Source organism: Physella acuta, unplaced genomic scaffold (assembly GCF_028476545.2).
Source record: "Physella acuta isolate Inbredline_101_S28 unplaced genomic scaffold, ASM2847654v3 ptg000008l, whole genome shotgun sequence".
Taxonomy (NCBI): Eukaryota; Metazoa; Mollusca; class Gastropoda; family Physidae; genus Physella; species Physella acuta.
In genome coordinates, this window is record NW_026731528.1 from 812,996 (window position 1) to 836,823 (window position 23,828).

A 23,828-nucleotide genomic window follows, 5' to 3' on the forward strand; every position below is an offset into this window, starting at 1 on the left:
GGTGTAATATGGTAGGGTTGGTGTGATGTGATGTGGTTGGGTTGGTGTGATGTGGTTGGGTTAGTGTGAAGTGGTTGGGTTGGTGTGATGTGGTCGGGTTGGTGTGATGTGGTTAGGTTTGTGTGATGTTGTTGGGTTAGTGTGATGTGTTTGGGTTAGTGTGAAGTGGTTGGGTTGATGTGATGTTGTTGGGTTGGTGTGATGTAGTTGGGTTGATGTGATGTTGTTGGTTTGGTGTGATGTGGTTGGGTTGGTGTGATGTGGTTGGGTTGGTGTAATGTGGTTGGGTTGGTGTGATGTAGTTGGGTTGGTGTAATATGGTAGGGTTGGTGTGATGTGGTTGGGTTGTCGTTAAGTGGTAGGGTTAATGGCTGGTCTATACTGAGAGGAGAATAAAAACGAAAATTCACTAAGTTTCAGTTTTGACATTCGGTATAACAGATGAAGTAGAGTTTTTCTGTTATCTGATAGGAATAAGATGGTCATTACCATATTGAGAAGTCTTCACTAATCCCCATTTATTTTTTTGCTGGACCCGAAGATATTTGGCGTATTTAAGTATGGGAACACATTCTGGAACAAGAGCAGGAAGGATTAAAACTGCGCGACCACGTATATATATATATATATATATATATATATATATATATATATATATATATATATATATATATATATGTTTATGCATAATCTGTATATGTTAACATGTGACCAATGAGCCCTTTTGTTTCCCTCCTCAGACCAGTTTTGACACAACACTGACGCCATGGCCATCCACATCCCTGGACTTATCGCCATCATCCTCTTCTATGTCCTTATCGTGGCCGTGGGCATCTGGGCATCCCGGAAGTCCAAGAAGACGGGGGACAGCACGGAGACTGAGGAGGTTATGCTGGCTGGACGCAACATCGGCCTCATCATTGGGATATTTACCATGACGGGTGAGTGTCGGCAGTGTTTGTGTGCATGGTCCGGCTACAACCTTGGTAAACAAGATGGGGAAGGGGCTAGACTAGCTCCAGCCTTGGTGAACAATGTATCTGCCAGGGGATGGGGGGATTTCGTCTCTGCCCAGGTAAATAAGATATCTGCCTAGAAATTGGGGGGGGGGGGGGAGGAGAGTCTAGTTCCGCCCAGGTCCCAGGTAAAAAAGATAATCGCCTGGGATGGTGTGGGGGGGGGGGGGGGGCTAGTTCCGGGAGATGTATCTGCCTGGAGGGTGGGGAGGGGAATTCGGCTCTGCCCAGGTAAATAGTAAATCTGTCTAGAAATGGGGTGGGGGGGTCTAGTTCCGCCCAGGTCCCAGAACACAAGATAATCGCCTGGGATGGATGTGGGGGGGGGGGGGCTAGTTCAGGCCAGATAAACAAGGTATCTGCCTGGGGATTGAGGGGCGGGGGGGGGGGGGGATTCGGCTCTGCCCAAGTAAATAAAATATCTGCCTTGGAATGGAAAGGGGGAGTCTAGCTTCGCTCAGTTCCCAGGAAAGCAAGAAAAGCGCCTGTGATTGTTGGTGGGGAAAACTAGTTCCGGCCAGATAAACAAGGTATCTGCCTGGGGATGGGGGAGGGGGGAGTCCAGTTTCGCCAAGGTAAACATGATCATCGCCCTAAACAAGATATATTTTCTTATCATTAACCTTAATCCTGATGCTATCCCTGACTATAACTATAACAATTAATGTATCTTTAGCAACGTGTTGCCGGTAGATTTATAGATACATTTGATGTTACCTTTCGTAGCTCATGTGAATTTACCTTATGAAGTTCATGCAAAGACATTTACTTTAGCTCTTTAAATTTAGTTTTCTTTGCTATAGGGCATTCACATTGTTAGGTTATGTACTTTTAGTAGTTCAATTTTTTAAGTTTACAAGAAATATTCTTGTCATGTTGGTTTAGCTTCTTAATTTGATGTAGAACTACTTTTTTTTAGATTCTGTGGAGTTACCTAAGTTTGGTGGAGTTTCCTATCTTAGATATCGTGGAGATACCTATCTTAGATATTGTGGAGTTACCTATGTTAGATATTGTGGAGTTACATATCTTAGATATTGTGGAGTTACCTATCTTAGATATTGTGGAGTTACCTATGTTAGATATTGTGGAGTTACCTATCACAGATTTTAAAAATTTACTTTTCTTAGAGTATTAACCACACCCTCTTATTTGAAAAGTGAAGATGTGTAGGTTAATTGAAAAATCATCAACACAACAAACACGAGAGAAGTTCATGTAACTTTAGTAAGATGAACATTCATCTCTATAACATAATCTATACTATTTTTCTGCTGTTAAGCACATGTAGCTAGTGCTAGCATTACACTCATAGGGTTCATTCTGTGTAGCAGACGTAGCACTTGCTACCAATCAATGCACTAACCACCTCTTACAGGGAAGAACCTAGTCCTGTAATCAGTAGGGAACAGCCTAGTCTTATAATCAGCCTAATTAGCACAGCGCTTGAGACTTCCGCATCGAGATCGTCACGTTTCTAACCATTAAAGTATCGATTACCTTGGATGTGCACCGCTTGTTATACACTCGACAGATCCGGCATCCGGCATGCGACATACAGCACCAGACATCAGCTATTAACTACAAAAGGACTGTACACGCCCAGGCATACAGCAAGAATTAGGTTCATTATTATTTGGGTGCAATGGAGACTAACTTAGTTCTTCCAGAATATATCAAACTAATATTCACTCACGCTAGCACCCCCACCCCAGACCCACAAACTTCTCATATCCCTTCACTTCATCCCATCTACTTCACAATTGTCAAATCTATTTCACAATTATCCCATCTATTTCACAATTATCCAATCTATCATAAATGAACTCATCCATCGTAAAGGGCCGCACTACATTCCTTCTGGTCGTTTCTACCACCCCCCCCCCAACCATCACCAAGTCCCTATTCCAACAATGCACTCCCCATTCAGTACCCAACCATCCACCCCACACATCCATACCAACCATTCAAACAAAATCTCTACCCTACTCATTTCATTTTGGCCAACTCTCGTAATCTCTAATCTGAGCTTGTTATTTGTTAAATCTCCTAGTGTCTAGCCTACTCTCTTTTATTGGACTAATCTCCCAATGTATAATCTGTTCTTTATTTTGTTAAATCTCGTAATCTCAAACTTACTTTTTTATATTTGTTAAATCTCGTAATCTCAAACTTACTCTCTTGTATTTACTAAATCTCGTACTCTAAACTATTCCCTGTATAGGCTAAATCTCGTAATCACAAAATTAATTTCTTATATTTGTTAAATCTCGTAATCTCTTGCCTACTTTCTTATACTGGCCAAATCTCGTAATCTCTAACTACTCTCTTGTATTTAATAAATTTCGTGCTCTAAACTACTCCCCTGAATTAACTAAATCTCGTAATCTCTAACCTACTCTCCTTTATTAGCCACATCTCGAATTTTTTTTTCCAAGTTCTCTCATCGGTTGGCCAAATCTCGTAATATTGCTCCTTTTGTCTTTTCTTGGCCAAATCTCGTAAGGTTTCCCCGACTCTTCTGTCAAATTGTTTAACTTTTACCTTGGTCCGAATTTCGCCGGAGGAAAGATCAATAACTCTGTAGACAAGTTATCTCCCCTGTTTTTTTCTCCACAGGCGCCCACCACGATATTTTGTTTCTGTCGTCTTGTTTCCGCCTTAAAGATTTTCTGTCTCAATCCAGGGACTAGGGAAAAATGTCGAGGAATTTTCTGGAAGGATTTGTAGACGGGTTTAATCACTCAACATGGAACATGAATTTTCCCCTGGGTCGTCTGCAGATTTCACTGATTGGGGGAAGGGAGGGGGTGGGAGCTGCAATTAGGGTTGTTGGTGGTTTTGAGGGGTGGGGATTGAGAAGGGGGCAGGGCGGGGGAGATTTGGTTAAGTTAACGAGTAATTGGAATTTTCAAGAATTTTAAAAATTATGTTCTAGTCGCATTTAATTTTGTTTCGTTAATTATCGTTGTTAATTATATTTTTTTTTCAATTTTAAAACCAAAATCATTTTATTGTATTTGTATTGATTACGTTACTTAATGAACAGTTTTGCAATGAATAACTGTTTCAAATAAATGAATTGCGAAATTAGTAATAAAAACATTTTTTCACGATAACTTGTATTACAAATAGCAGTTCTACAAAATATGCGACTTTATTCTAATGTATACTGCAATCACCTGAACTTGAACAACTAATTATGATTGTATCAAACCAGCGTATTTCGATAAGAAAGTCTACTTGGTGACCTGGATAGTGGACACACACTTGAGGCGGGGGGGGGGGGGGCAAGTGGTGGACGTTCAGTGTGTTTGTGTACACTAGATGGGTCCAATCTTGCCAGATTTCTCGATACAATCTTGCCAGATTTCTCGGTACAATCTTGACAGATTTCTCGGTACAATCTTGACAGATTTCTCGGTACAATCTTGACAGATTTCTCGGTACAATCTTGCCAGATTTCTCATTACAAGCATGACCGATTTCTCGGTAAATCTTGCCAGATTTCTCGGTACAATCTTGCCAGATTTCTAAGACTAGTCTTGCCAGATTTCTCGGTACAATCTTGCCAGATTTCTCGGTACAATCTTGACAGATTTCTAGGTACAATCTTGCCAGATTTCTCGGTACAATCTTGACAGATTTCTCGGTACAATCTTGCCAGATTTCTCGGTACAATCTTGCCAGATTTCTCTGTACAATCTTGCCAGATTTCTCGGCCTAGCCTTGCCAGATTTCTCGGTACAATCTTGCCAGATTTCTCAGTACAATCTTGACAGATTTCGAATACTAGTCTTGCCAGATTTCTCGGTACAATCTTGCCAGATTTTTCGGTACAATCTTGACAGATTTCTCGGTACAATCTTGAGAGATTTCTCAGTACATTCTTGGCAGATTTCTCAGTACAATTTTACCAGATTTCTCGGTCTAGCCTTGCCAGATTTCTTGGTCTAATCTTGCCAGATTTTTGGTCCAGTTGCCAGATTTCTACGTCTGATCTTGCTAGATTTCTCTCAATCAACAACATATAACCAACATCCAAATACTAACACACAACTAACACACAACTACCAACATATCAAACAACATCAAAATTCACACACAATTTTAGCATCGTAATTACATCATATCACCAACATCCAAATAACAACATATCACCAACATCCAAATACCATCAGCAGCATCCATATACCAACCTACCTTCAACTCTGTACAATCAACGTACCATCAAGAATGAAGTATCACGTCCAGACCAGTTTAACCCTACTGTATTTAAGTTCCCTCTCCCTTATTTTTTTAGAGACAAAAAAATCAAATTAGAAAAAAAAATAATTGCCCAGTAATCCCCTTATTTAACCTTGACAAAAAGTCCAGCCCCCCCCCCCCCCCCCCCATCTATTCTTATCCCTTCGATCAGATTGCTGGTGGCGTATAATTGCACTAAGCGTCGCCACCGATAATTTGGATTGTTTACAACATGTCCGCTACGAGCGTTAAGTTCCCACTTCCGCCGTCATGGCGGCGTCCTGCACAATGGAACCTAGACGCCGTTAGCGTTAGGATTAGCCAAGTGGGATAACCGTCCACTGATGCGTTATTTTTTAACCTAGACGCCGTTAGCGTTAGGATTAGCCAAGTGGGATAACTGTCCACTGATGCGTTATTTTTTAACCTAGACGCCGTTAGCGTTAGGATTAGCCAAGTGGGATAACTGTCCACTGATGCGTTATTTTTTAACCTAGACGCCGTTAGCGTTAGGATTAGCCAAGTGGGATAACTGTCCACTGATGCGTTATTTTTTAACCTAGACGCCGTTAGCGTTAGGATTAGCCAAGTGGGATAACTGTCCACTGATGCGTTATTTTTTAACCTAGACGCCGTTAGCGTTAGGATTAGCCAAGTGGGATAACTGTCCACTGATGCGTTATTTTTTAACCTAGACGCCGTTAGCGTTAGGATTAGCCAAGTGGGATAACCGTCCACTGATGCGTTATTTTTTAACCTAGACGCCGAAAGCGTTAGGATTAGCCAAGTGGGATAACCGTCCACTGATGCGTTATTTTTTAACCTAGACGCCGTTAGCGTTAGGATTAGCCAAGTGGGTTGACTGTCCGCTGATGCGTCTTTTCAATATGCAATTTTTATGTGCTGTGTGAAATTTTTGTATCACATCCAGTCTTATTTTTAAAAAGTGTTTTTATTGTATTGCCTCAGACTGGTATAAGCACTGTTTTACTTCTCAGAATTATATTGCCTCATTGCGCACAATGATGACGACGATTTATAATAACACTGCTTCATTCTGACTGATACCTTGACTCAGTATACATTTTAGTATCAAATCTCAGATAATCAATCATGTTTCATTATCAATAGAGAATGTCTGAGTGTTCAAATCCTAAGGCTGTAATATTTTACAAAATAAAAAATATGAATAAATTTGATTTTTTCTTTTTTAAATAGGACACAATAATATTCATTTGTGTAATACAATTAATGAACCGAAAATCTTAAGCGTAAATCTAACTCTAATTAGCAATGTTAAAAAAAAAACCTCAGGTCTTCAGTACATGTAGCATCATTCCCCAATTGATGCAAAACAGTAACGATAACTAGAAGCAAGTTATCCCCCTTGAGAAAGTGATCATATTTCAAGCGGATATTGATGGCGGTTCCCTCCCCTGTTTTAAATATGTTCATCTTGAGTGTTTTCGTTCTATCGATCATTTAATGATTGGTTTATACACATTCTGTATTGATTTTTGTTCGGCACGTATCTTGTTATGCTAGATAGATGAATGTAAACGTGAATGTAGACTACTGTAAAAGTTGAAATTCGGGTTCCATGACAAATGATCTCAGGACAAATGATCTCAGACAAAATATTTCTTTTGCTAGCTATAGAAGCCCACCATAGCACTTCCAGTAAGGTAGAAATTTGTTTTACTCTTCCATGCCGAGTACTTATAACCGACCCCAAGACTTTGTGGTAAGAGTTTGCGTTCTCTACCGCTTGACCATGCTGTTCATTGCAAAACTACAGTCTTAGATATTACGGAATGTTTTTTCTAGAAATACACCCCCCTTTCCCCCCACACACACCGTCCTCCCACTCACGTTTACACATACAGCCACACACAACTCCCAAACACAACACAGACACACACAATCCCAAACACAACACAGCCACACACAACTCCCAAACACAACACAGCCACACACAACTCCCAAACACAACACAGACACACACAACTTCCAAACACAACACAGACACACACAACTTCCAAACACAACACAGTCACACACAATCCCAAACACAACACAGCCACACACAACTCCCAAACACAACACAGTCACACACAACTCCCAAACACAACACAGATACACACAATCCCCAAACACAACACAGACACACACAATCCCCAAACACAACACAGACACACACAACTCCCAAACACAACACAGACACACATAATCCCAAACACAACACAGCCACACACAACTCCCAAACACAACACAGCCACACACAACTCCCAAACACAACACAGACACACACAACTTCCAAACACAACACAGACACACACAACTTCTAAACACAACACAGTCACACACAATCCCAAACACAACACAGCCACACACAACTCCCAAACACAACACAGTCACACACAACTTCCAAACACAACACAGATACACACAATCCCCAAACACAACACAGACACACACAATCCCCAAACACAACACAGACACACACAACTCCCAAACACAACACAGACACACACACAACTCCCAAACACAACACAGCCACACACAACTCCCAAACACAACACAGCCATACACAACTCCCAAACACAACACAGCCATACACAACTCCCAAACACACATTCTCCACCCCACGTCTAGTCTAGGATAAAGAGATTTGGTATTTGTTTTTAAATCAACGTCTTTTACTCATTCGCCCCCTTACCAATGCCCTCCCCCTCACTAGCTCGTCCCCCCCCCCCCTCCCGGGCCCCGCCTTAGATAAAACAGGTTTTGTTTACGATTGCCTTACACGACACTGAGACATTTAAACATCTTCCCCACTCACTCGGGCCATTATCTTAAGGAGAGGGGACGGCTGGGTGGTAATTAGGTCGCTGGACTACTGGGTGGGTTTTAGATTTGGTGGAAATTATCTGGCATTTAGTTCGGAGTGGAAATGTAGAGTTCTCTTCCGGGGACTGTTGGGTGGTATTCAAGTTCTGGCGGTGTTTGTGTTTCCTAAAATCTGTGAACACTATGGTGGTATTTGTAGCGTTTCCTGGTCATGTCAAAACTAAAAGATATCGCGGGGGGGGGGGGGGGAGTCGTGCCTCATCCACAGTAAAGAGACATTTTAAAAAAGTAAAGTTTCCTTTCAAACCTGGCGGCAAGTGAACTAGAATTCACTTTTTTCTGTGTCCTCGACACTATGAAGAGTGTGGTCAGCCGCCTTTGTTTCACTAACATGAGTCAGGTAACCATCAGAGTTGGGAGGTCCTATAGACTTGAGACTTTCAGGTTAGCGGACATAAGCTGTATCATCAGACCACGCCGTATACACAACGATAAACTAAGTTAGTTAACCATCTCCATGTAGTTGACCTACGTTAAACCTAATCAAGAGAGCCGCGTTAATTCCATCAAAGATATCTACATACGGCCCATCAAAGATATCTACATACGGCCCATGAGCCGCGTTATTCAGATCACTTCCTAAACTCATGTTCCTGATTTTTTAATCACGTTAATCTCACGTGACTTAATGTCACGTTCGATGTCACGTCACGTGAGTGTCACGTACACCCTGTCCAGATTTTCTGAACTAATAAATCTATTTAAAGACATTGCCTTACATTAAGCTTGCTTATCCAACGCTACAATCGGCAAGTGGGGGGAGAAAAAATCTGGCTATCATTACAAGACCAAAGCGCATGCGCGTCCGATTGTTCCAGGCTACAGAAGATGGCGGGGAAATGCTGAAAAACCTGGCCAACTTAATCAATACACACGTCTGTTATTTGTATTATTTTACAGGCGCCCGGCCTATAATTACGGCCATTTCCTAAATGAAAGGTGAAATTAGGGGACGCGGTTATGTGTTGTGTGCTCAAGATTTTTTTTTTGGCTCACACAGTAATTGGAGAAAATATTGAGCTAGTTGTGCATGGCAGGTTGGAATTCAAATGTACAATCTGGCAAGGTCGTCGTGAGGTTTTGAATTGGACAGAGGGAGCTATCATGCCCAGGGGTAGGGCTAGTTTGGTGCTGGTCTGAGGCGGGTTACGATGTGTAGTGGGTTAAAGAAGGGCTATGATAGGGTTAAGGTGATGGCGTGGCTTAGAGGTAGAGCGCTAGACTACTTAACCGAAAGTCTTGAGTTCAAATCCGGGCTCAAGTCAGTAGTACGTCCCTGTGTCCACCCAGCTCTGACAGATACCCAACTCACCATAGGGGGATAAAAGGCGGCTGGGTATAGTGCTGAGCACACTATCGTTTCATATGCCGAGGTCTCTGAAACAGATGAACTCTACTTCATCTACCCCAATTGTCTTGGGCACGGGCGGAAAAGAAGATGAGCATAACAAGAGTCATCGGGCTAGTGACGAAAATGACTTAAGTACAACAGGAGCCTTAATAGAAACCAACAGTATTCGATATACAAATATGTGTATACAGGTTTTTTCGCAGTTTAAAAAAAATGTCCAGAATTATGAATCAATTTTCAGTAACTTTAGCTTAAAACGCATTAACAACCATATTCCATAAACCTATAACCTTCATAGGTAATCATTAACCAAAATTCAATAGTTTTATATATAAACTACAATCCACACAGTTTCTACAGTTTTTAAAATTTTACCAAAGAAACTCTTCTAACAACTTGTAACGAACTGGGTTGCGCTTTTGAAGCTATTTTTGTCCCTTCACCGCTCCGCCAGTTCATCAATGGCTAAACGTCTGTATCGGCCCCGGTCATTAGTTCCCCCAGTGCCCCAGGGAAATTTATCCTACCCGCTTCGAACGACGTGACGACACAGGGGACGAGTTTAGGGATTCACCGGCTTCTCTTTCGTGCCGATAAAACGTCGGGTTAGCAAGGAGGGTCAGATTTTTAAGAATGTTGTCATAATTCCTGAATTAAAAGTTGATACATTTATTTATTTTTTTAATAATAGTTTAGCTTTTTTAAAAAAAAAAAACGTTGGTATATTAATAAACAGTTTTGGCGTTGAGGATGAAAATATAGTCATATATTCTGCTATTTATAAGAAAAGGGTATATGGTGGTATAAATAATGACGTTTCTTTACAGAGGAATAAACCATCACAATAATATGTATATATATATATATATATATATATATATATATATATATATATATATATATATATATATATATATATCATAAAGGATTTGTAAATTAACATGACAATCCGACAGAAGATAGAAAGAAAAACAAATTTTCGCTTTATAATACTTTATATCACAGCCGGTAGGGTCTACTTAATTATATTCGGATGCTGCTCCTTTTAAAGTACAAAGTTTTACACATTCTATTTATGAACATTTTCGATATAAAAAATATTGAAATATGTCGTGCTGGAGTTCTGATTTGTAACGGGTAAAATCAATAATCCTGTCTACTTGTTATAGGGAGTGTTAGAACATCGTTTGTGATGTTTGGAGGTTTGTGGTTCTTGTGAGATCAGGACATTGCTGTGATGTTTGTGACGTTTTGAATGTATATCATATTTGTGTGATGTTTTTATTTTTGTGATATTTTGGGTGTATATCATATTTGATGTTTTTATTTTTGTGATATTTTGGGTGTATATCAAAATTTTATGTTTGTTATTTTTGTGATGATTTGGATATATATTTGATGTTTGTTATTGTTGTGATGTTTTGGATGTATATCATATTTGTGATATGTGTGATGTTTGTTATTTTTGTGATGTTTTGAATGTATATCATATTTGTGATATGTGTGATGTTTGTTATTTTTGTGACGTTTTGGATGAATATCATATTTGTGATTTGTGTGATGTTTGTGAAGCTCGTGATGTTATTAGTATCAGAAGATTACTAACTATACTTGTAACATCAGACACTAGTTCTATTTGTTATATCAATACATATTTTTCTTATATACTGCTAGAGCCATCTCATAAACCCCTCAAACAACACAACATACAAAAAAATCTTCAGAAAATCTTAGGAAGTAAAAATCTAAACAGCAGAGTAGTTTGAATCGTTATGAATAATTTGCTGGGGTAAATTCTACTGGTCTATCTGACGACGATGAACTGTTGGCCACGTTTGTCCACGGTACCGTACGTCAATTGATGGTGGATGGTGTAAGTGTATGTTGCTGTGAAATATCTGGTATTCCGGAAGTGTGTGTTATATGGTCTGCCATATTTTGGTATGCAGTATATGGTATTTTTTCTCGTTGTGGTGTCTTTATGTCTGGTAGTATATCTATAAGTCTGTACGTTGTTATGTCCTTATATCTGACAGTAGGCCTATATATGTATGCCATTGTATCCGTATATCTGATAGTATATCCGTATGTCGCTAAAGTTCCTATCACGCTGTGATATAGATAGAAAATTGCCAGCCTATGAGCCACCACTACTGGACACAACCGTCTAAAATTGTATAGGCAGGTCAACTAATAATATTAAAAAGTTCTATTGCAGGCATCCAATAAAGTTTAAATTTGACTAAGAATAGTATTATTATTCCAGCCAAAAGAACATTTTTTTTTTTTAAAAATGCGTACGTGATTAGAAATACGAATTTAAAAATCTGACCCAATATTTTTAAAATCTTAATCAACTGTTAGATGACGTCTCGATTCTCTAGGGATAAAATCTATTTAAAGATAAACTATTGAATATATTTAAAGATAAACTACTGTGCCTGCTTAAAAAAAGCCAATCTCATCAGTTGTTACGAGTTGGATACCGAGGTCTGAAGCAGATAAATGTGCTGGCCAGTGGCTATGTACCCGTCAAATCAATACACTATTTGCCGAACATGTCAGGAAAAAACCGCAAGAACCGTACAGAGCAGTCCCCCACTACCGTGGTCTGTAGAACGTTGAGGCAGGGCCGGCGTTATTGGACCAATTTACTACAGACTGCTCCCAGCCCTGCTCGTTAGGGGCAGGTGGTCGGTGGTCTGTGGGCAGTCTAATGGACGCTGGTCTGTGGGCAGTCTAATGGTGGGTGGTCTGTGGGCAGTCTAATGGTCGGTGGGCAGGCTAATGGTCGGTGGTCTATGGGCAGTCTAATGGTCTGTGGTCTGGTGGTCTGTGGGTTGTCCTGCTGAAACAGTCTTTGTGTTGTATTGTCAGTCAGATAATGGTGTGTTGTTTGTATTGCTGGATGGATCTAGTTTGACAAACTGATCAGTCGGACGAAATGCTACATTAATTTACAGTATTTGGACAAGATTACACAATGACTGGCAGTGATATTTGGAAATAACCTACCGCAATCATTGTTAAAGGGAAATAACCCAACTTCTTTAGCGTTGATAGGCAATAACCCGACAAACAACGCAGCTTAAGGGGAAAAAAAGGGGGGGGGGGGGAGGGGAATAAACTAACAACTTGCAATGTTGTGGGGAAACCCAGCTACTAGCAGTGTTAAGGGGGAATAACCCAATAAATAACAACAGGGTTGAGGGGGAGTAACCGCACAAATAACAACAGCGTTGAGTGAATGGCAAGCCTCTTGTGAAGAGTTTAGGCGAGAAATACGACACGTAATCAGGCAGCAAATGATGACAAGGTTCGATACCGTTTGATCACGTTGTATCAAAGGGTGGGCATAATCATAAGGCTGGAATCGATTATTCTTTAAAATAGAGGACAGTAACTACACCATAATTGAATACTTTGTAAAATTAAGGGGATAATTTTGTATACAAAAGTAAATTATGTTAGAAATATGCGAATCTAACAGCATTAGAGAAAGAAGGGGGGGGGTGTGCTAAAGGAATAACTTCTTATATTTTACTAAAAAGGGGGTAATCGGACGTCACAATTGCTAGCATTAGCTACTACTTGCTACCAATAGCTACAACTGCCTATCCTCATATACCACTGGCTACCAATAGCTACCCTCAGATACCACTGGCTACCAATAGCTACCCTCAGATACCACTGGCTATTACCAGCTACCCTAAGATACCACTGGCTACCAATAGCTACCCTCAGATACCAGTGGCTACCAATAGCTACCCTCAGATACCACTGGCTATTACCAGCTACCCTAAGATACCACTGGCTACCAATAGCTACCCTCAGATACCACTGGCTACCAATAGCTACCCTCAGATACCACTGGCTACCAATAGCTACCCTCAGATACCACTGGCTACCAATAGCTACCCTCAGATACCACTGTCTATTACCAGCTACCCTAAGATACCACTGGCTACCAATAGCTACCCTAAGATACCACTGGCTACCAATAGTTACCCTCAGATACCACTGGCTACCAATAGCTACCCTCAGATACCAGTGGCTACCAATAGCTACCCTCAGATACCACTGGCTACCAATAGTTACCCTAAGGTACCACTGGCTACCAATAGCTACCCTCAGATACCACTGGCTACCAATAGCTACCCTCAGATACCAGTGGCTACCAATAGCTACCCTAAGATACCACTGGCTACCAATAGCTACCCTCAGATACCACTGGCTATTACCAGCTACCCTCAGATACCACTGGCTACCAATAGCTACCCTCAGATACCAGTGGCTACCAATAGCTACCCTCAGATACCACCAGCTACCACCAGCTACCACCAGCTACCACCAGCTACCACCAGCTACCATCAGCTACCACCAGCTTCCATCAGCTACCACCAGCTACCACCAGCTACCACCAGCTACCACCAGCTACCATCAGCTACCACCAGCTACCACCAGCTACCACCAGCTACCACCAGCTACAACCACCAGCTACCATCAGCTACCACCAGCTACCACCAGCTACCACCAGCTACAACCAGCTACAACCACCAGCTACCACCAGCTACCACCAGCTACCAATAGCTACCTTTATCGATCCTTAAGACAGACTCATGCCCGAGGGTCAGACTAGCACTACTGGGTGCCTGGGGCTGGTCCGTGAGTTATCTTTTGACACGGTCACGTGATATTTCTTGATGAAATGTTGCCACCACTTGGCTGGATTACTGCCCCCCCCCCCTTGTATTGGCTACTTAAACTAGTCCTAGGAATCTACTCGCGTGCTTTGTGTTAACACATATTTTGACAACCATCCCATACTAAACTCACACAACCAGATCACCCGGCAACCAGATAACCTGACAACCACATAACAACACAACCCGATAACAAGACAACCCGACAACCCAACAATCCGACAACCCGACAACCCAACAATCCGACAACCAGACAACCCCACTTTGTGACCTAAGAAAAAGCGTGTAAAAAAATGTTTGCGTCTAAGACAATGATCGAAAACAAAACGTTCGCAAAAACTAACGGGTTAAAAATAAATAATAACCTTTGAAACTTACTTTATGTACAAAAATCAATTTCTTGTGAATTTTTTTTTTTAAAGTTATGTTCATTAGTTTAGATATGTTGCTATGGTTACTGTCGTAAATTGATAAATGAATCTTTCATCTTTTTTCAGCAACATGGGTGGGCGGGGCCTACATTAACGGAACAGCGGAAGTGATCATGAGCAGCGGGTTGCTCTTCTGTCAGGCGCCTGTAGGATACGCTCTGAGCTTGGTCTTTGGTCAGTAGATTCTTTACTTCGTTAAACACATCAGTTACAAATCAGCATTAAGTTACAATAATTTATTATCTTAAAGTACAAAAAAAACATTTAAACTTCAAGCAATCATAAAAAATTGGTTTACTGCAGTAAGAGTACGACCTAACTGTTGCCCTTAATAACTAGGATAAAATGTCTGTACATGCCAATAACTCACCTGTCCTTGTATTAGAATAAAATGTCCGTGCACCCCAATAACTTACCTGTGTTTGTGAACAGGTGGTCTGTTCTTCGCCAACCGAATGAGGACAGAGGGTTACGTCACCATGCTTGACCCGTTCCAGATCAAGTTTGGGGAGAGGATGGGAGGCCTGCTGTTTATTCCAGCCCTGTTGGGCGAGGTCTTTTGGACAGGTGCCGTGCTGGCTGCTCTAGGTGAGTGGTGGGGCTTAGAATAAGTGAAACACCCGACTCTGAGTTGTGGTGGTTAGAATACGTTAAACACCTGACGCTAGTAAAGTTTGTGTCTTAAAATAAGTGACGACGGGCCTTTCAAATAAAGACCAAGGAGTAGCAAATGTTCCCCACTTGTTCCACATCACGTTACAAATGTTCCCCACTTGTTCCACAACAAGATACAAATGTTCCCCACTTCTTCCACAACACGTTACAAATGTTCCCTACTTGTTCCACAACACGTTAGAAATCTTCCTGTCTTGTTAAACATCACGTAACAAATGTTCCCCTCTTGTTCCACAACAAGTTACAAATGTTCCCCTCTTGTTCCACAACAAGTTACAAATGTTTCCCACCTGTTCCCCAACACGTTACAAATGTTCCCCTCTTGTTCCACAACAAGTTACAAATGTTCCCCTCTTGTTCCACCAGGTTCCACCCTCTCTGTCATCATGGAACTTGAGCCTAGACCGGCCATCATCATCTCTGCCTGTGTGGCCCTGTTCTACACCCTCATCGGTGGCCTCTACTCGGTGGCCTACACCGACGTGGTTCAACTCTTCTGTATCTTCTTTGGCCTGGTAAGTTTCAAACGATGCACTTAATTTACCAACAACACGCTCTGGGTTAGTGAAATAAGCGTAACTTCTATCATATGTACAGAAATATGACGTACGTTTTAGCGCAATTTCCATTCTGGAGAATTGTGTTTATTAACTCGTCATTTCTGGGAATGGATGGATGAATGAATGAATGAATGTATGGATGAATGTATGGATGAATGTGTGTCCGGGCTTTAAGTCGTATCTCCTCCTCAACGAAGCAATATCGATGACTAGTTCCAAAAGCAATTATGTTAAGCAAGTTACGAGAATGAACATAGGCCATAAAAATTCCGGGTTTCTTTCATGAATTTCCCGGAAAAGCCAAAAAAACTCGAAAAAAGCAGTTTTGGCCCATATCTCGGCAACCAGACCACTTAGCGACTTGAAACATGTACCAATCGATTCCTGCCATAATTTAGAACAATATTGCCGAAGAAAGTTTTCAAAAATATTCTTTCGTTCGGTCACAAACATTTTTTTTTAATTAATTAAAATTTGGACCGAATTAGTAGGCATTTTTTCCAACCACACCACACGCGTCATCACGTTCAATAGCTGCGCCATCACGTTCACTGGCTGCGTCATCACGTTCAGTAGCTAGGCGCGCAATGGTTTTTAGTCATGTTACTCTATTGTAAATAAAACATGTAAAATACTGAAAAAAAAATTAATAAAAAACGTTTTAATAACTAACCAATGGTTTTACTAACCCTGCTCTTGATTTACGCTACGACAGAGCTATTTTTAGATAACATAAGGAAAATGCGCTTATATTGTCACAAGACTTTTTAATTACCTTGTTTGTTTCTATAATATAGAAAGAAGAAATTTAATATTTTTCTGATAACTTCATTGAGTATCTTTTTCTTCTTCTTCTTCATGGTTCTTAATTAATTGTAATGTTGGACGGGATTTTCTCCAAAAAAACTTTTATGATTCTGATTTCAGTCTGTTTTTCTTTTTGGATTTGCTTCCATAACCAAGAACAAACTGCGAGGTTGCAGTTGTTTTATTTTTTAGATTTCTCACCTAGAAGAGTTGCTGTCCCTAGCTGTCGAGCCTCATCTGCCCGGGGAACGAACTCGGGACTTTTCGTTATCAACAATTAGCTTTACCGACTCTCTTCCTCCAGGGTTTTAGTAGACCTCTGTACAACCACATCACCACGTAGATACGTGTGTGGAAACTAAAGTACTTGTCTAGACTGCATAATTTATTGATTAAAGTGTCTAGGTTTTATCGTATGACGAATGTTTGTACCTACTGAACTAGGATACTGCCATTCTCTAACAAATGTCTCCCTCCTAATGCCCTTATCCAGTGGATCAGTGTACCCTTCGCCATGACGCATCCAGCCACCACCAGCATCGCCGTGAACGCCACCCAGAACTGGATCCACCCCATCCCCACCTCCGTCATCCCGTCCTACATCGACAGTTTCCTGTTGCTGACGTTTGGTGGTATCCCCTGGCAGGTTTGTCTCCCCTTGTCTTTCATAGTTTCAACTTTTTTATACGATATCAAAATCACATTTTTACAAGTGTAGTAATGGATTTTATTCTAGGAGGTTTAGGCTTCAGTTTTTATTAATTAAAAAAAGAATCAAATAAATAGTATAGATTTCGATAAAGTGTTGAAAACAATTATCTAATTTACCGTTATTTAGTATGATACATTCACAAACGAAATGTAGCTTTTTAACGTTGTGAGTATTGTAAGGGTGATAAAGTACCCTTTTGAACCTTATGGTCCATGGGGCAGACAGGTGAGGTAGAGTTCACCTGTTTTAGTGACCTCGCATGTGAAGGGATAGTTAGGACACAAGTCTGCCTAGCCGCATTTACTATCTCTGGCGTAAGTCAGGTACCCATTAGAGCTGTGTGGACTCAGGGACGTCAAACTTACTAGTGCCAGTACGTTAGGAGTCAAACGCTTATGAGTACAAAGGCTTACAAGGTATTAAGTCGAAAAATTACAATAAGTCTAAAACTGCCCATGGACCTCATGACGTAATACCCCTCACCCCCTCCTCAGGTGTACTTTCAGCGCGTGTTGTCTGCAAAGACGGCCTTGAAGGCCCAAATCCTGTCCTACATCGCCGCCTTTGGCTGCATCGTCATGGCAACGCCTGCAGCTTTGTTGGGAGCTGTTGCCGCCTCTACTGGTAGGTTGGGCAATTTGTTTAATCTATGCAAGTAGTTGCACAATTTATTTTAGTGGGGCACACTTTCTTGTATTAGCTGGGAAAGTTATTGCACAATTTATTTACACGGGCTAATCATTGCACAGTTAATTTAAACTGGGATAATAAAATGCCCAATTAATTGTAAACTGGGCAAATAATTGCACAGTTTATTAACTTTAGGCAAATAATTTCATAATTTATTTTACATTGGGCAACTGACTGCACGATTTAGTTTTAGTTCTAAAACGGCCAATCGTTTGCATTTTAAAACCAACAACAAGTGGTGACTGCTGTTAGCAACATGGGTGGTTTAATAAAGTAGAAGCTAACATTAAGAAAAGTGTGACTAACTTACAGTGACGTATATCTGGTGTCAAGGTGTGTGTGTGTGTGAGCATGCGTGCGTGTGTGTACATGTGTGTGATTGCGTGTGTCTGTGTGTGTGTGTTTGGGTGTGTCTATGTGAGTGTGTTTGAGTATTTCTGTGTGTGTGCGTGTGTGTGTACCTGTGCGTATGACCCGTTCCCCTATGCTACTTGTCAATGATGTAAAAGGTTGAGCAAAGACCCCCCCCCCATCATGTTTGTTAATCTCATCACGTGACATCACGTGACATCTTTGATCCGACCAATCAAATGTATTGAACCTACCACCCACTTCCCCAGACTGGAACAAAACCGACTGGCCGGGTGAGGTGCCCATCCCAGCTAAAGATCTGCCCCTCATTCTGCCCATGACGCTCCAGTACCTGTGCCCCCCTGCCATCACCTTCCTGGGGCTCGGCGCCCTCTCGGCGGCCGTCATGTCGTCTGCTGACTCGTCCATCCTGTCTGCGGCCTCCATGTTTGCCAGGAACATCTACCGCTCGGTGTTCAGACATGCGGTAAGTATAGGCAACATCTTGTCACATGCTGTAAGTATAGACAACTTCTTGTCACACGCTGTAAGTATAGACAACCTCTTGTCTTTAGACACGCTGTAAGTATAGACAACTTCTTGTCACATGCTGTAAGTATAGACAACTTCTTGTCACACGCTGTAAGTATAGACAACTTCTTGTCACACGCTGTAAGTATAGACAACTTCTTGTCACATGCTGTAAGTATAGACAACTTCTTGTCACACGCTGTAAGTATAGACAACTTCTTGTCACATGCTGTAAGTATAGACAACTTCTTGTCACATGCTGTAAGTATAGACAACTTCTTGTCACACGCTGTAAGTATAGACAACCTCTTGTCTTTAGACACGCTGTAAGTATAGACAACTTCTTGTCACATGCTGTAAGTATAGACAACTTCTTGTCACACGCTGTAAGTATAGGCAACTTCTTGTCACATGCTGTAAGTATAGACACTTCTTGTCACATGCTGTAAGTATAGGCAACTTCTTGTCTTTAGACACGCTGTAAGTATAGACAACTTCTTGTCACACGCTGTAAGTATAGACAACTTCTTGTCACATGCTGTAAGTATAGACAACTTCTTGTCACATGCTGTAAGTATAGACAACCTCTTGTCTTTAGACACGCTGTAAGTATAGACAACTTCTTGTCACACGCTGTAAGTATACACAACTTCTTGTCACACGCTGTAAGTATAGACAACTTCTTGTCACATGCTGTAAGTATAGACAACTTCTTGTCACACGCTGTAAGTATAGACAACTTCTTGTCACACGCTATAATTATGGACAACTTCTTGTCACACGCTGTAAGTATAGACAACTTCTTGTCACATGCTGTAAGTATAGACAACTTCTTGTCACACGCTGTAAGTATAGACAACTTCTTGTCACACGCTGTAAGTATAGACGACTTCTTGTCACATGCTGTAAGTATAGACAACTTCTTGTCACACGCGGTAAGTATAGACAACTTCTTGTCACACGCTGTAAGTATAGACAACTTCTTGTCACACGCTGTAAGTATACACAACTTCTTGTCACACGCTGTAAGTATAGACAACTTCTTGTCACACGCTGTAAGTATAGACAACTTCTTGTCACACGCTGTAAGTATAGACAACTTCTTGTCACACGCTGTAAGTATAGACAACTTCTTGTCACACGCTGTAAGTATAGACAACTTCTTGTCACACGCTGTAAGTATAGACAACTTCTTGTCACACGCTGTAAGTATAGACAACTTCTTGTCACACGCTGTAAGTATAGACAACTTCTTGTCACACGCTGTAAGTATAGACAACTTCTTGTCACACGCTGTAAGTATAGACAACTTCTTGTCTTACGCTGTAAGTATAGACAACTTCTTGTCACACGCTGTAAGTATAGACAACTTCTTGTCACACGCTGTAAGTATAGACAACTTCTTGTCACACGCTGTAAGTATAGACAACTTCTTGTCACATGCTGTAAGTATAGACAACTTCTTGTCACACGCTGTAAGTATAGACAACTTCTTGTCACACGCTGTAAGTATAGACAACTTCTTGTCACACGCTGTAAGTATAGACAACTTCTTGTCACACGCTGTAAGTATAGACAACTTCTTGTCACACGCTGTAAGTATAGACAACTTCTTGTCACATGCTGTAAGTATAGACAACTTCTTGTCACATGCTGTAAGTATAGACAACTTCTTGTCACACGCTGTAAGTATAGACAACTTCTTGTCACACGCTGTAAGTATAGACAACTTCTTGTCACATGCTGTAAGTATAGACAACTTCTTGTCACATGCTGTAAGTATAGACAACTTCTTGTCACACGCTGTAAGTATAGACAACTTCTTGTCACACGCTGTAAGTATAGACAACTTCTTGTCACATGCTGTAAGTATAGACAACTTCTTGTCACATGCTGTAAGTATAGACAACTTCTTGTCACACGCTGTAAGTATAGACAACTTCTTGTCACACGCTGTAAGTATAGACAACTTCTTGTCACATGCTGTAAGTATAGACAACTTCTTGTCACACGCTGTAAGTATAGACAACTTCTTGTCACATGCTGTAAGTATAGACAACTTCTTGTCTTTAGACACGCTGTAAGTATAGACAACTTCTTGTCACATGCTGTAAGTATAGACAACTTCTTGTCACATGCTGTAAGTATAGACAACTTCTTGTCACACGCTGTAAGTATAGACAACTTCTTGTCACATGCTGTAAGTATAGACAACTTCTTGTCACACGCTGTAAGTATAGACAACTTCTTGTCACACGCTGTAAGTATAGACAACTTCTTGTCACATGCTGTAAGTATAGACAACTTCTTGTCACATGCTGTAAGTATAGACAACTTCTTGTCACACGCTGTAAGTATAGACAACTTCTTGTCACATGCTGTAAGTATAGACAACTTCTTGTCTTTAGACACGCTGTAAGTATAGACAACTTCTTGTCACATGCTGTAAGTATAGACAACTTCTTGTCACATGCTGTAAGTATAGACAACTTCTTGTCACACGCTGTAAGTATAGACAACTTCTTGTCACACGCTGTAAGTATAGACAACTTCTTGTCACATGCTGTAAGTATAGACAACTTCTTGTCACATGCTGTAAGTATAGACAACTTCTTGTCACACGCTGTAAGTATAGACAACTTCTAGTCACACGCTGTAAGTATAGACAACTTCTTGTCACATGCTGTAAGTATAGACAACTTCTTGTCACATGCTGTAAGTATAGACAACTTCTTGTCACACGCTGTAAGTATAGACAACTTCTTGTCACATGCTGTAAGTATAGACAACCTCTTGTCTTTAGACACGCTGTAAGTATAGACAACTTCTTGTCACATGCTGTAAGTATAGACAACTTCTTGTCACATGACGCCATGGTGCGGAGACTTTCTGTAGATATGCTACGTGGGTAGGGAGAGTGGCAGTTGACAAAGGACGATTTTTTTACAATGAAAAACAATAAATTTACGTAAGGAGTCCGCACAGCTCTGATGGGTACCTGACTCCCGTTAGGGAAACAAAAAAGGCTAAGCCAAGTGCTGACATTCTCCCCTCGTATATGAGGTCATTGAAACAGATGAACTCTAATTTATCTGCCCCTTGTGTCGGGCACTATTGGGAAAAGATGATGATAGTGAAGGATTATTAATAAAAGAACTTTGACACGCCATTTTGTGGAGGGTTTTAGAGTTTTTGTGATGTGTAACAAAAAAGTTATCTTTTCGAACCTGATGGTCCATGGGGCAAGTGAAGTAGAGTTCACCTGTGACCTCGGCGTATGAAGGGATAGTGCAGTCAGTACTATGCCCAGCCACCTTTATGTGAGTTAGGTACCATTGAGAGCAGGATAACAAAATGGGAAGGGATACAAATCGTTTAAAACTGTGTTGCTCACGATCCCAATGTTTAGGCTCAGAGTTTTTAAACCAAATTGGTGAGTAAAAATTGTAGGTTCTATTAAGATGATGTTTACAGTAATTTCTGTAGTAACTTATACGTTATTATGACAATGTATGAATAGTTTTGTTTATTTTTAAAAATTTAAAGTTTGTAATTGTCATGTTTACAGTAAATTTTTAACACTTTTATTTCAGGCGTCAGAACGGGAGATAATCTGGGTCATGAGGGGTGCTATTTTCGGAGTGTCCGCCCTGGCTCTAGCCATGGCGCTGTGTGTCGAGTCCATCTACATCCTCTGGTACCTCTGTGCCGACCTCGTCTACGTCATCCTCTTCCCCCAGCTCGTCTCCGTCATCTACATCAAGAAGTCCAACACCTACGGCTCCCTGGGGGGGTACATCTTCGGCATGTTCATCCGTATAGCTGGAGGTGAGCACTCTATAGGCCTGCCCGCGCTCATCAAGTTCCCCCTGTTCGACGAGGTCAACCAAGTTCAAGGCTTCCCGTACAAAACTCTAGCCATGCTGGTCACTCTCCTGACCTTGGTCAGTATATCCTACTTCAGCATATACCTGTTCGAGAGCGGGATCCTCCCTCGGCGAATGGATATCTTCATGTGCATCGTCAACATCCCGGACGAGCAGATGGTGCTGGCATCACGCGAGAGTGTAGATGAGCACATCAAGTTCGGGCTGTACGGGAAGGAGAACGGCAAGGTCAACCCGGCCTTGAAGTTTTCCACCGAAGACCTCATCACGCCTGGAGATTCCGCCATCGAGAAAGTACTTCCGGAGAAGAGGAGCGATTTAATACAGTAGTGCTAGACTTGCAGGGAACAAAAGCCAGATTTTTTTTCAAATTTTTGATTCAAGGACAATCAATCCATCAACGACAGATAATCTTTTTTAAAAAAATCTAGACAAGAAACAGCAGCAACTAAATTGTATACCAAAGAATCAAATATATCTAAATGATGTTTGGTTTGTCTTGTCAAAAATATTTTCGAAAAATAAACTCTTTTATTGATTGTGGTGTAATTTAAAACAAACACAGAATTTCTCAAAATTCAGTTAACATTCAAAAATTCAAAAATAGGATTTTTCATTCTTCATTGATGAAGATTTCCCAATATCCCCAACAAAGAATTACTCTTAAACATATTTTCGCGAACATCTTGGGAACTACTCTACAAAAACCCGGCCTTGTCTACACTGTTTCCTGTTGTCTCTCTGGAAATATTTGACCTGAATTGTATCCCACATTCAGACTCTCGCCAATGTATTATAGTATTTCCTTATGTTTTGCGTTGCTAGGCGACGGTTCTGCGAAACCGGAAGTTCTGTGACAGTTTATGTGCTATGTACATACGTGACGACTACGCTGCTGCTACCCGTGGAGAAGGCACCATTAGCCAGTATGTAGATAGAATGTTCTAGAATTGTTT

At 40.9% G+C, this 23,828-nt stretch overlaps 1 protein-coding gene across 1 annotated transcript; it reads left to right on the forward strand.

The window, feature by feature from the left end:
• Window positions 1-746: 746 nt before the first annotated feature.
• LOC131952047 (high-affinity choline transporter 1-like) lies at window positions 747-23,264 on the forward strand. Its single transcript, XM_059314555.1, has 8 exons — window positions 747-941; window positions 14,726-14,833; window positions 15,092-15,247; window positions 15,701-15,849; window positions 17,195-17,347; window positions 17,908-18,037; window positions 18,724-18,941; window positions 22,579-23,264. Exons 1-8 carry the CDS (start codon window positions 767-769, stop codon window positions 23,200-23,202), a joined length of 1,713 nt encoding a protein of 570 aa, XP_059170538.1. The 5' UTR covers window positions 747-766; the 3' UTR covers window positions 23,203-23,264.
• The last annotated feature ends 564 nt before the right edge of the window (window positions 23,265-23,828 follow it).